This window comes from Nyctibius grandis, chromosome 9, assembly GCF_013368605.1.
Source record: "Nyctibius grandis isolate bNycGra1 chromosome 9, bNycGra1.pri, whole genome shotgun sequence".
Classification (NCBI taxonomy): domain Eukaryota; kingdom Metazoa; phylum Chordata; class Aves; order Nyctibiiformes; family Nyctibiidae; genus Nyctibius; species Nyctibius grandis.
The window spans coordinates 23,596,961-23,611,280 of NC_090666.1; the positions used below are offsets into that span (position 1 = coordinate 23,596,961).

Consider the following 14,320-nt stretch of genomic DNA (forward strand, 5'->3'; position numbering starts at 1 on the left):
GAGCAGAGAAGTCCTGCCCGTATGACTATTTACCATGGCTTACTATGACTGAGAGAAATCAGTACAGAAACTGTTCCTGGTTTTCTCACTCCTTTACCAAATTCAGGTGAGGGGTGCCCTTAAAGAACAGAAGGTACTAAGCAAGACTTAGGATGGGATCCAAAAATCTAAAAGAAATAGCAAATTCCCCAGCTGCCTGTGAGAAAAAAATTCTGTCACTCCATCTCCAGCAGTTGTCTCAGGGGACCTATGATATTTTAGGCATCAGCTCCTAGGACCACTGCCTAGCACTGATGTCCATATGGAGGTAAAAAGTCCATTGTACGATTCACTTGTTTTGTTAACACTTATATGCCTAGCTCAAGGCCAATATTCTGCTCAAGTGCTCGATCCTTTGTTCAGGAAAAAAAATTCTTCATTTTAAGCATGTAAACTTGCTAGCAGACTGCTAGGTTAGGTTATTGAAGCTGAACTATTTCATGCTGGCTCCTTCATTTGTTAATGTAGCAGCTTGTTGCCTTTCATACATTGGTCATCCACACGTTCTCTCCATCAGATCCTGTTCATTTCTTGCTCTGTCCTGTTTATTACACTTTATTTTACAGTGAATTGCCCAACACCTTGCAAAGTGGCAATGAACTAAAAACTGGTCTTTTGGACAACTGGCTGATCCTTTGTACCTCCTAATGGGGCAGAAGCACTGTAATCCATCACACGGTGAAATATTTCTTGCCACTGTAATACTTGCTGTGTGTGACCTGCTTGTAGTAGACTAAATCATACTGTTGGTGCCCCCACCAGTGTTTTGGCTTTGCAGCATAGCTTGGCTCCACCATCACTGCCAGAGGTCTGATGACATTTTGTGAGAGAAAGGTGCAGGGAGTAGGGCTGAGGAAAATATATTGGAAGGAGGAAAAACAAAAAAATATTCTGTGGATTAATTATGCTACAGTGAATTCTGACACCCCAACAGGTAACATTAAGCATTACATTGTTTTCAGGCTGCTTTCTGTGATTGTATAGGGTTAAAAAAAAAGCAAGGAAAGCTGTAAGGGAAGTGTGGTTGGTTTGTCTGAAAAAAAGGAAGGCTGAAGTGTGTGGGGAGCTGGAGGGATAAGATAGCTGTTAAACGGAGAAAAAGGGTTGCTGCATGACAGGAGGGGATCGAGCTGTTCTTTCCACTCCTTTGGGAATAGGACAAGGTGTAACGGGCTTAAATTGAGGCAAAGGCTATTGTAACTTAGGCTTTGAGAAAGAGCGAGCAACGGTCTCAAGCTAAGAAGAGTTAAGGACATCACTGGCATGGGATGTTAGAGGAACAATATGACCTCGTATGGCTGCTTTTTATGATTTCTTGCTAGGTTAACAGGTATAGAAAAATAAGCACTAACCGCAGCAGCCTAATACTCATGCTGTGGGGAAAAAGCAAAAAGAATACAACAGTTAACTATAGCTGGGCTTTCCAGCATTTCTTTCACAGCAGTGCTCACTTAATGGTATTTGCCTATATGCATTTGCCAATGGGCTTTCCGGTGAAGGAACAAAGCTGTAACATAAACCACTTCCTGCTCATGCCAATGCTGCAAAAGAGGTGAATTTGTTTATTCTGCCTGATAGAAAAGGAAAGTAGGTGTTGAGAAAGAGGGAGATTTGATGACAACTGTATTTGCCACCCACAATGATATTTTGTCCCCTCTTCCAGACATGGCTAACTATCCACAAACTGCCATTAATGATGTTTTACCAGGCCGGCAAATAGATATATGCATTTCCATTATACTAGGGCAATTACTTAATGCACTCTTCTGAATAATGTCTCTAACTCATCACATGAGAGTTCAGGAAGTATATTAGCTATGAAGAAGGGAGGCTGGAAGATTTGTATGGGTATTGCTCTTACTTGCTCATTTTTTACTAAGAAAAGTAACTTGGTATGGGATCCGTTGTAACCCAAAGTTTCTGCTAAATCAAGTGATAACTAACCAAGTGATAAGGTGGCTTTTTTGCCTGCATGCTGCATGGATCGTTGTGGACTGGGACAGTTGTGGTAGGCTGGATCAACCCTGTGAGATGGGTACTCCTGCACTGTTGTCTGTAGAACTCCAATGTAGGTACTGCAAAGCTGTACCGCCGGATAGCACACCTCCACTCAGGACCACAGACACTCGTTAACTCTTATCTTCTAGATGGCAGCCCATCCAGAAATGAAAAAAATAAAAAAATAAAACTCATAGAGAAGTTCCTAAGATAATGAGACCCACAGCTCCTCTGCTAATATAAAAGTCTTTGGCTGATTGAAACAGAGAATGCATAAACCCTGAAAGTTTGGAATGGGGATTGTGCCAAATCCAAGCACGTGGAACTCTTTCAGAGTCCTCCTCTTTGTACTTAATTAGGATTTGCTATTTTCTAAGTCAGTGCTTACTGGTTCTTGGTTGATGGTATCAAAGACTGTGTCTTTCAAAGGAGACGAAGAGATTTATGTGCTCAGTTTCCACAGGATGGGGGGGAATAATCAGTGAGAGTGAAAGCATAAAGCCAAGGCAGAATCACCAAGACAGAGCCAGGTCCAGTTCATCACGCTCGGGACATGTGTGATGGTGGCAGTGTGCGAGTGTGATCCCTGTGACAAGCAGAAGTACAGTTGTTACATGAGGGGATACATGAATACAGCAGGACACACTTCTTGTTTATGCATTGCAGGCTGGGGAGAGTGTATGTATGTGTGCGTACGTATGTGTGCACGGGTACCTGGAAAGCTACAGAGCTATGACTGTGCATGTTTTGTAACCAGAACTAAAGCACGTCTCCAAACGCGACTTTTAACCCCTTAGGCATCTGTGCCCTTTTGGACCCTGGGGTAGGCGCTGCCAACTAGCATTAATCAGTTATGTCAGGGATGTGAGCGACGAGCAGATATCTTCTGAAGATAACTTTCAGCAATAGCTGAAACCAATAAATCCAGGTTGTGAACACTTCAGCTTTTATTAATACCCCATGAGGTATGTTGACTTCGAGTTAACATGTAAACTCCTGAATTTTTTTTCCCATAAACAGCACTTTTTAATGTCCATTCAGCTATAAGATAAAATAAAAACACAGGAGGAGGCATTTGTCTTCCACACAAATTCATACAAAAAATCTCTTTTTATTAAATATACATTATTTACAGTTTAAGTCTTTCTTCTGTACAACAGTAACCATAGAAAACAAAAGAAGCTAAGGCTAAATTTTTTCCAATCCCCGAACAGTGTATTAAGACGTGTTACATTGTCTACAAAACTGACGTGGACTGAGGCAACGTCCTGTGGAATTCTCTTTAGAAAACCAGATAGTGAAAGGGGAATAATCTAAATCTCCATTTTGCTTTTTACTGTAACTGAGAGACTTTTGCATTACCCTTGGTTGGATGATAAAAAGAAAAAAACCCCATTGTTTTTGCTTTGCTACTGAAATGAGCAGTGTTCTGAGAGATTTATTTAATATAATTTGAGTAGAACAAAGTAAAATGAATGATGAAGGGCTCACCTGTAGAAAGAACCAATTTTTTATTATTATAAGTATTTAATCTCAGCTAGCTTTCACAGCCTGTGAAGCTACTTTTTTTGCCTTTTTTCTTTTTTTTTTTGCTTTTTAGTGTGCCTTCATTTTTCAAGTAGGATACAGTACACCCAGGGATGAACTCCCATTAAAATCCCATAAAAACCTTCCAAAGTCAGTGGGTGGGCTCCCAAGTTGGTTGGCAACACACCACCCAGAGACCACCCTTCCCCCTACACACACAGTTCCAGAAGCTCCTGAAGGTGACTTAAGCCACCTCATGGGCTTAAGTGGAGCTGAAGTTCATTGCCTTATCCCAAGTTTTATCCACAGTTCTGTTAGAAGACACACACAATTGCAGTCAATGAAACTCTTGTTGACAGCAGTAGGGGATGACAAATATAAGGCCCTGACTTGAATTCATATATGTCAGCCCCAGTTTGCAGGAGATCATCACTGCCCTTGCCAAGGGCAATCCAAGACAAATTCATCTGTGATGTATCTACATTGACCTCAACAGGATTACAACCAGGTCTGAAGCTGGCTCTATTTCTTTCATGAAGTGGGTTTCAAAGCAGGTCAGGTACTACAATTTTTAGCTTCTCGCTGTCATCTATATATAAAGGTCTATGTTAAATATTTCATTTGCAAAACTCATAGAGTATAGATTTTTATGGCTGGATGCCTGAAAAAACATGTACCTGCTTGCTCTCCTAACCTCTATCTGAAATTTTATGGAGTGGGCTTGGGTGTCCAAGTACTTCTCTGTGTCGTGAGTGGGATATGAGGCTGCAACTGGCTGTATCTAAGCTTTACCTCAGACAGAATCAGTTTTCTTTCTTAACAACATGCGTGCTCAGCATTGGCAGCAACGACAAAACGTGTCAGAAAATGGTTTGCCTAGACGATGCAAGAAGGAACTATAAAGGTCTACGGCATGCAAAAGTGAGCAAATAATTTCCCATGCAGAAAGCGTATCAGACGGTTTCTCTTTGTGGGATTGAAATCCATGAAGAGAGTAATGACGGGGATATCAAGAACCAAATGATATTGCAATGTGAACAGCAGCCAGCAGTTTAGAAAAAAGCTGCCACAAGCATCCTAAGTGAGGGAGGGATGAGGAGAGGAGAGTCTAAGCAAACACCATTCTTTGGATCACCGGTTGTACCCAACATTTCATTAAATGTTACGATTATTTGAGGGAAACCATTCCCAAATCTTCTTTGTGGTATCAGGGAGAGCTCCAGTGATCTAACTGGAGACACCGATTGTTATCAGCCAGAGGTTTGAAATCCTCTCCCATGTTTGAAGCACATCTCAGATACTTTACAGATCATCAGGACAATTAAGGCTATGTTTTGGCAAGCTAACTAATAATTCATTCCATGGCAAAAATGAATTGTGGCAAAAGACCTGGAACCCTCATATTCACCTGATGGTTACCATGCCTGGTTTCCAACAGCATAACCTTTCTGAGAGCTTTTGCCTCCTGCATTACCTCATCACAATTGTAATTTGGAGAGTTAATGTCCCCATTCTCCCTTACAGGTCACCAACTCCAGGTGACTACATCTCCACAGTGGAGTGCAGTCTCTCCTCTGGCCAAACATCCAGCTGACATTTTAAGAATCATTCAATTTCTTCAAATTTCTCGTTTCTGTGACTGCCAGGAGAAAAATCATAACTTTAGTTAAAACTGTGAGATAAGTTCCTCTGCCTCCTACCACCAATTTGATATCTCCACATGTTAAAGAAAAAAGGAGAGAAAAAGAAAATGGAGGTGAACTAGATATAGAGTGATACTGTCAACACAAACTGTTGCCTTAATCCTTCCTTAGCTCGGCTTGTAGACTCAGTACATTACAAACAACAAACAACGAGCTTACAAATTACAATAGTTCACCAGAAAGTGTGCTTTTTTTTTTTCCCCAGTTTTTGTTTTTGTCAGAGTAACTTATTGCAAAAGATCACAAAAATAAGTACCAATACATAGAAATATCCAAACTCCTATATGCATGACTCAAAATAAACAACGAAAGAAAAAAGCTACTTCAGACCCAAAAGAAGAGTGTGTTTAGAAGTTTCATGTGCAAAAGGAGCATGGAGGAGGGGGCCACCCACACCAAAAGGGGACAAATTCTGCAAAGTGCAGAACCAAAGGGAACAAATTATGCTTTAAAGCTGTGATAGTAACTTGTGAAGAAAACCCCCAAAACCCCCAAGGGCATGGCACAGCTCTAACTGTAGTCAACCAAGAGGCCTCCCACCAACCTCAGAAGACTTTGGATAAGGCTCTGGTTTGGCAGGGATGTAACTGTATCACTTGGCTTGTTTGATAAGTAGGCATTACAAAACTGCATGAAAGCTTTGAAATAGCACTTGTCTTAGAGAGTCTTACAAGGTCTCAGCTTTTGCTCAAGTCTTTTACAAAGTGTTGCTTTCTGGAAAAAAAAAAACCAGCAAAACCCTTTGTGCCTGTAAAAAGCTGGCAGTGCAGAACAATACTTGAAACTGGTCTTCTTCAGTGCAAGCTTTGTGTAGATGATGGCAACAAACAACAATGGTATGAGATGGTGGAGCACAGAGGGGTCAAATCCTGCCTCCTGTTACACTCTTGTTAATCTGAGGTGAAGAACACACTTCAACCAATTGGCTTACACTGATGGAAAGGAAGGTTGATTTTGTTCTGAAGATGGGATTTTTTTCAGGGATTCACCTCATCAAGAATTTAGGGATTCTGGAGGGACACTTACTGTAATTTGAAAAGCCAGCTGGCATCAGACAGCAGGGGCTAGCAGATATGAGACATGACAGACAGGAGACACGCATACTTACTGGAGCTGCAGAGATCCTCTAGTTCGTCTCAAATGGCACCAGACACGCAGAGTTAGAAAGGCATCTTAGGGATCTGAGTTAGCTTTAGATTATGAAATCTACGTAGATATGTCTGCATGTGTGCTATCTGCCAAAGCTCCCACATGAGGCAATGAATGGATCTTGGATCTAGAAAAGACTGAAAGGAGAGCTATCCTCTCCCAAACCCCACAGATTACTGATCAGATGGCCACTGACTCAAATGGGTGCTTTGACACCTGATTTTCATGTATTCAGCTATAAGTAGACACATACATTTCCTAAGCAGAGACATCTAGTGTAATTTTAGACGCAAGGAGGTGTCCTTCCTTCATCCCAGTTGGCATCTCAATAAAAAACAAGTCTCTTTTAAGACTTGCGCAGATGTGTCTACTGGAGCTGCAAGACTAGTGTAAGATTCCTATATACAGGCAAATTCTGCTAGAAGTAGCTAACCTATTGCCAGGAGCCTACCCTGTCTCTGTAATCAATGGAGAGAAAGATGCACCATGAGAGAGTGATTCACTTAATCTTGAAGGATGTCTGAGACATTTGCCCTGTCCTCACTGACCACAAGACAGGACTGGATGACGAGTGTAAAACAGGTAGCCTGTAAAACCAAATGCAAAATGAAACAAACCCAAAAGACTCAGATAAAAGCAATCTTCCCGTGCTTCCATAGGTCTAGGACTCAATCTTATGCTCAGCAAAATCGATAGCTGACTTCATTAGGAGAAGATTCCTATCCCCTCACCATAGTGAAACTATATGACATATTGATTGCTCCTCACCCAATAGGTGAAATATGTAATCAGCTAAATGTTAATATAGACAAACATCAAATTAAAATAAGGGTTTGGCTTATACTGTAAAAACTAAGCAATTGCTAAACAGGATGGGTTAAGTCTGGCTAGATCAGGTTAAAATAAAGAAGAGAGAAAGCATCTCATGTTTGAATTTCAGCCATCAGTTTTAACTTAAACATCAGGGGAGTCTCATGACTGAACACAATCTGACAACAGTACAGACCTAAATGGCTTGTTTTTACAGCTATGTTCACCCAGATGAGAATTCTGGTTTAGCCAATGTGAGTTAAAAGCCTGTCTTTTGTTTGACTTTGTTTTCACTGCAGATATACCTTAAGTACTGTGCCATGGCAAGAATAAGAAAAAGAAAAAAAGTGTATGTGTTAAAAATTTACTCAAAACACACTGCCTTGTCTCTGGTAAGTGAATGAGGACAGATGAAATACTGCAAATTACATAGGTGGCTTACTTAGGACCAAAGTTTTACTTACAAAAGAGAAACGAGACTGACTTTTCAAAGGTATTTAAATATCTTGTAGTACATTAAAACATCTAACAGCAAGGCAGAAGAAGAAATCCAACTGAAATTATTTTAAGTGCTCATCTTGTTTAGTCACTTAAGCATTGATTCACATTCTCAGGAGACTAAATTCCTTTGAAAGCCCACACTTCACTCAGGTGGCAGCCTATGACTCACTGAAAGTTAGTGGGATGTAGCTTTCTGACAGACAGCTTTCATTTGTTTTCCACAGCCCAACACCAGGATTCTCAGACAGTCCTTTCTAGGCATCCACCTCAGACTTTGAATGACTAAATGTCTTTATAAGCATGGCTGTTATTGGCCAAGTTATTTCTGAAAAACAGGAATTTGCATATCTAAGTAACTTAGAAATTTCATAGCCTAAAAATCCCTGCTTAGCGATAATAATTTTCAGAGGTTACATACCACATCACCAGGAGAAAAAGAGAGACTTAGTATCCTTCAACCAGCCCCTTACTTTTGTTATGAAACTTGTCTTGGGAGAAGGAAGAAAACTCAAACAACACCTCCAATAAATTCTTCGATACTCTCAGGTTTTCTATTAAAATAAATCCCGACATTTTTTTATATATAAAAAGTATTATTCCCCACGTTTACTGAAAAATGTTATCTAGAATGATAGCTACAAGAAAAAAGGAAAGACCTACCCCTCATTTAAAGAGCAATTTTAACAAAAATAGTAGAAATGGTTCGTAACAGATGGGAAAAAGGTCTAATTGGAACTGTGGAAAATGAAAGCAATTATAATGCTGGTAGATTTTTCCAAAATGGCATTTCTTCTCTTTTTTTTAAAAAAAAAAAATAATTGCTTTTAACTGGTACTGAAGTAAATCAGACAATGCCCTCACTAAAGAAAGTATTATAACAAAAAAAAAAAAAAAAAAGTTAGCATTAGGGTACTTCATACACTATCTTTTAGCCACCTTTTAATAAGAATATTGACATCTTGATCTAGACAATAGGATTTTAAAAGGCAAGACCATACAGATGTGTTAATTTGTCCAGGCCTGTAGCATACAAATATTCACATCTCATTACATCGATAGGTATAGATGCACGTGTTTCTGTGTACTCATGCATGTATTTACGTATGTGCAGTTTTTTCTTTTTACAGATGCACATCAACATACCTAATTTTTAATACAGCCCAAGACCGGGCTATATTAAACGAGGGTAAGGAGAAATGGACAAACAAACTACTGACACCGTTTTGCCAGGTCCAGGCTTGCACACAGCATGCCACTGACACCTGCTCTCTGACCCAGGACTGAGCTGTATCTGAAATGTTTGCAGCAACACTAATATCTACATTTGGTGATGGGAACTTGATCCTCCTTGAGAAAGCTCAGCATCTTGCAGAATCAGGCCCTAAGGTGGTTGAAAGTAATTTAGTCACTTGAGAAACGAGAGGACTCTGCTTCATTGCTCAGTCTCCCTTTTCCAGCAAACTCCACTGCTGGAGCTGCTTTGCACTTTATTGTTGCACTTTGTAGTAATTTCATTCCTGGAAACTAATGTGTAGGAAAGCAGAAGGATGATTTGTATCTGCTAGTTTGGCTAGAGAAAAATACACACCTGTGGGCTTTCCCCTCCTTCCTATTCCGTTCTTCATAAAGCCGATTAAATACATTAGGACTTCAGAGAGGTCTCATACAGAGGCTATTTCATGTAAGATAACTCAAACATAGGCAGAGAAGCCCATGCGCTTGCTTATTCCTCCCCTCCTGCCGTGCCAAAGCAGCTTTATCTGGGGGAAGGGAAGGAGGGAGGAAGGGAGGGAGGAAGGGAGGGAGGAAGGGAGGGAGGAAGGGAGGGAGGAAGGGAGGGAGGAAGGGAGGGAGGAAGGGAGGGAGGAAGGGAGGAAGGAAGGAAGGAAGGAAGGAAGGAAGGAAGGAAGGAAGGAGAAAAGAGAATTGATTTGCCAGGATTTCACACAAAAGGTAAAGCAACATAAAGGGAACACTGCTAATGAGTCATTACATATCTCATCATGCAGAAACACTCTCAGGTAATCATGTATCATGCAAACAGCCAGCATGAGGTAAAAGGGCTGTTGTCAACCATGGTCGAGGAAGAATGGCACCAACACTAGTTTCAATATAAATGGCTTTATAAAATTGCTTGATTAGAGTTCTGGTTATGGGGCTGGCCTCCCATATCCCTCTTCACGTGAGAGCGATATCATTCCAAAATTGCTTTGTCTTTACTGGACACTACTTCTCATAAAGTCTTCCAAAAAAGTGGTAAAGAATCACCATATCCAAAGTCTCATTTATTTATTCTTCCTTGTCTGTCCCCTCCTCCCATCAAAAAAATAACCAGCTACATACCTTTGCAATGCAGTGCCTGGAGAAATAGCACCTGTTGCATGTGTAACCTCATTTCTAGTTTGCTGGGTTATTACCTCATGCTGTGATTCTTTGGTTTTAATCTATGCAAAAAGGATCACCATGCGGAAACCCCAGGATGACTGCATAAGGGTGTAGGGGGGAAAGAAAGAGATTCAGCTGCACGATTAATTGTCTTGAATTAATTCTTATGAAGAGTACTGCAATAAATATTTTTTTTCTTAGTTGTTGGATTGATTCAACTCCTGTCAGAAACCTTCAAGTCCGACAGCAAATTCTACATACTCTTCAGAAGCCCTGCAAAGGCAGTAAGTCACACAGACACAAGTAGGGCGTGAAAAACCTCCCTTGATGGGACTTCTCCATTTCTTACTCTTAGGATGTCTGTGGCTGAAAAGAAGATTTTTTCAGTCTCACACTGAAACTATGCAGCACAAGTAAAATGGGCAAGATTTGAATCTTAAATATTGTTCCCAATCAAGAAAGGACAGAAACAGGAGAGAAGATTAATTTGAAGTAGAGTATTTGGGATCTTTTTAAACTTGTTTCCCTAATGTGCTTCCTTGTAAACAGAGTTGATTAAATATTAACCTTTTTAGACGTGGCATTAGAACTCTCTCTATTTAGCCTTGGAGAAGATATTCCAATTTCTATAAACAGGAAATAACAATCAATCTTTTAGGCAGTTCTGGGGGGCTTTTTTTGGTAGTTGGATTTTTTTTCTTTTTTAGAAGAATTGGCAGAAGGTGTGATTCATGTTTAAGATTAAACTATTTTTGTTTTTTCTTGTTTATTTACTTTTTTTTTGCCACATTGGCAACAGTGTTTAACCTCAGCACATGATAATCCTCCATATGGTATGAACAGGTATATGCTGCATTTCTAACATTTCAGACAAATATAGAGCACCTAAGTCCTATCAGCTTCCTAAAACCCTTGGAGATTCAAGCTACTATTTTCCATGCTTCAGTTAGAGTTATGCTAGAGTATGTTGGGTCTACATAGCCAGCCTTATGAGATGGAGGTGAAAGAGGTGCACAGGAATGACATTTATTTTTGATACATACATTGTTGGAAAAGTACTGGTAAGCCTAAAAGTTACAGTAAAAGGACAGGAGGCTGGGGGAAGGAGCTTAACGAGGACAGTTTTATTTTTCCTTACCTCCTACTAGCTTCTCAACTGGTATAAATTAATGTAACACCATTTGAATCAATAGATATATATCAATTCATATCATTTGAGAATTTGGCCAGTTCTTTATGATGTAAATGAGCCTGTAAAATAAATCAGGCATTTTGGTTTCATTCTTTCCCTCTATCCTGTCCCAGTATCTGTAGAGCTACGTATTCAGCTACTTTACCTCTACTTTATATAGTCCAGCTCTAGTGTAAAAGTGATGAATTAAATGGCTCCAGAGAAAAACATAAACAAATGTAGGGACTTCGAAACATCCAGGAACCCACAGCAGAAACCAGGTGTGCACGTGGATCTTATTTTGTGTAGGGTGGGATTACAGGTCTCTTGAGCTGCAGAAGTAAATTGTGACTGCCAGGTTCTTGTGCAGAGAATGAGGCACTGTGAGGGTGGTCTTTTCCAAATGAAAAAGAAGTTAGCAAAAAATGAATGTTTAAAAAAAATACAAAAAGAAAAAAGGACAGAAGAAAGGAATAAAGGAAGGAAGGTTAAGGGAGTATGAGTAAGAAGAAATTGCATTGTCCATCAGATGAAATATTCCCGTTTGCACTCGCTCACTGTGTTCTGCAAGTCAATGTCAGCTTTAAAGGAGCTCTCGAGGTTTTCCGGATATTCCTTCTCCTTTGTCTGGCTGCTTCGATGTGTTTGTTTGTGCTGATAGAGGAATCTGCTCATGATGGCAATGATGCAAAAGATGATGAATATCACAACTGCTATTACACCTGAAGAGGAGTTAAAAAAAGGACATAAAGAGTAAAAACAAAAAAAAACCCACCAAAATCCCCAATTACCTCAAAAATCTATTACCAATGCACAACAGCTAATAGGTATGATAGATCAGTTCATCTCAGTCTGGACACAATCGTATGTCTCTATCACACCCTCCCTGGTGGTATTTATTTCTATTTTGTCACCTTGAGTAAGACTTAAAGCAGTAAGCATTGATGTAATTGACCTTCTAATTTCAGTCAAATTCTGCTTTCACTGGAAGTAAATTTGGGTCAGTGTGTTTGTTTTTTAAAAATTAGATCTGTATGCTCATACAAATTCCTGCTCTGTCATATTTTCTTCTGTGTTATCTCTGGAAACCTTGCATGAGCCTTGTACACTTTGGTTTATAGCTTCTAGATATTATCAAAGGCAGCTCCCTACAGGGCATCCTATAAAATAAACAGAGATAAATTGCCTTCCAGGTTGTTAAAGGAAAATGAAAGCCATACATGAAGCTGTGAGGACAACTTTCCCTAGTATATAAATGCTTTCATATGACCTAGCGAGTTCCGTTACACCACCAGCTTGCAAAGACAGAGCTCAAGAAATACAGGATGTGTGAACACTGACTGATTTGAGGCTCTCATCAGAGTGGTGCGTAAAACAATTAGTAGTTAGCTGGGTCTTAGATCACAGAATCACAGGGAATCAGAGAATGGTTGAGGTTGGAAGGCACCTCTAGAGGTCTTTTTGTCCAACTCGCCTGCTCAAACAGGCATATATAAAGACTTTGGCTACATTTTAAAAGATTCAGGTTCTTGACAATCCATAATGCCTTTTTTTGGGTGACATCTAACATCATGTGCCACCATTATTGGCTTCATACATAATGCATGTGCTTATCTAGGTAGCTTGATTCAGATATATGCTAATAAATACAGCAAATACTAGACCTGCATTAGATTACAAAAAACTTAAACAGGATTTTATAGGGCCCAGAATTAAAGTACCCTAGATGCTTGCCTCAACAGAATTATTTTTCAATTGTAATCTTTAAAAATGAAGTTACCTCCAATCACAGCTGAATCACTTCTGACTGCATTGGTGAGAGGCTCCCTTTCATCTATCTTCCCAAAAGGATCTGCAGTTGGTTAAACAAAACAAGATTTATCTTCTGTATCAACTATATTCATTTTCTCTGTGGCTTAGGCAGAAACGTCCTCTTACCCTCATGAATCTAATCTGTTTTCAAAAGATGTGATTTGGGGGATTGGAGAATGGAACCAGAAAGCTCTCTGAAAAATAAAGTGGGTTTGCAGGACAACTTTCTTTTACATCTTCAGGAGCAAAGTCTGTTAAGGGTATATTTAAAAGGAAACAGAAAGGCTCACATTAACATCTGAAAGTGTTGTCTCAGTGTATCAGTAGAGGAATCAGACATTTGAACTAAATAGCCCACTGGGAGCTTTTCTCAGAGTTTTTTTTTTAAAAAAAAATACCTAAGAAACCATATCAGAAATAACCAAAAGGAAAGGAAGGCTAGACAGCTTTAGACCTGACCTACGTTTGTAGATGTAGATATAAACTCAAATTCAATCCCATAAAGAGAAGCAGTTGCTGCTTGGGACAGCTTCTAGGAAAGGATGTTTTTCTCTCCATTGCAGAAATGCAGTGGTCATATTGCATTCAAAACAGAGAGGGGTCAGAAATGAATTCCTTTATTAAAGGGTCCTTGATGTTGGAGCTCCCTTGTTGAAACACTCGGCCAAACAGTCTACATACTGGCAGTTTCAAATTCAGATCCAAACCTGAGAGTTCAAGTCCTCCCTGAAGCCAGTGGAGTTATGGCAGTGTATGTACTTAAGTCCTGCATGTTTCTGAAAGTGCTGTGTTTTCTACTGCTATCTGAATCCAGCTTTTCTGCACCTTCACATTTTTTTTTTCCTTTCAGTTAACCCTCTTCTTTGATGAGATTCCTATCACTGTTTCTCTCCTTTGCAAGCCTCCAGGCTATCATACAGAGGATGTATGTGGGAGTTACAGATGACTGTCTCTGCTATATATTATATCGCTTTGCCAAACTGATTTTTCCGATGCAAGAGGTGGAAGCCTAACTGAGAAATTTGGTGTTGCAAGGTTTACTGTAATTGAACATCCTTGCCTTAGTAGCTGACTCAGCCACATTTTGGTATCTCATTGCCCAAGAAGATGTTTTTTATCGAAACAAGCAACGATTTCATATTTGTGTACCAGGAGGTGGTGAGTTTGTAATGATTGTGGCTTTGGGCTGTTCAGGTTCTTAAAGGGGGCACAGAGCAAAAGAACC

General features: G+C 39.8%; 1 protein-coding gene across 1 annotated transcript in view; it reads right to left on the minus strand.

The window, feature by feature from the left end:
• Positions 1–11,808: 11,808 nt before the first annotated feature.
• CNTNAP5 (contactin associated protein family member 5) overlaps positions 11,809–14,320 on the minus strand; it is a 232,297-nt gene continuing 229,785 nt past the window's right edge. The window contains exons 23-24 of the mRNA XM_068408092.1: positions 13,064–13,135; positions 11,809–12,005 (exon numbers count right to left, since the gene is read on the minus strand). Of these exons, the coding sequence (XP_068264193.1) occupies positions 11,809–12,005; positions 13,064–13,135 (269 nt within the window). The remainder of the gene's footprint in view (positions 12,006–13,063; positions 13,136–14,320) is intronic.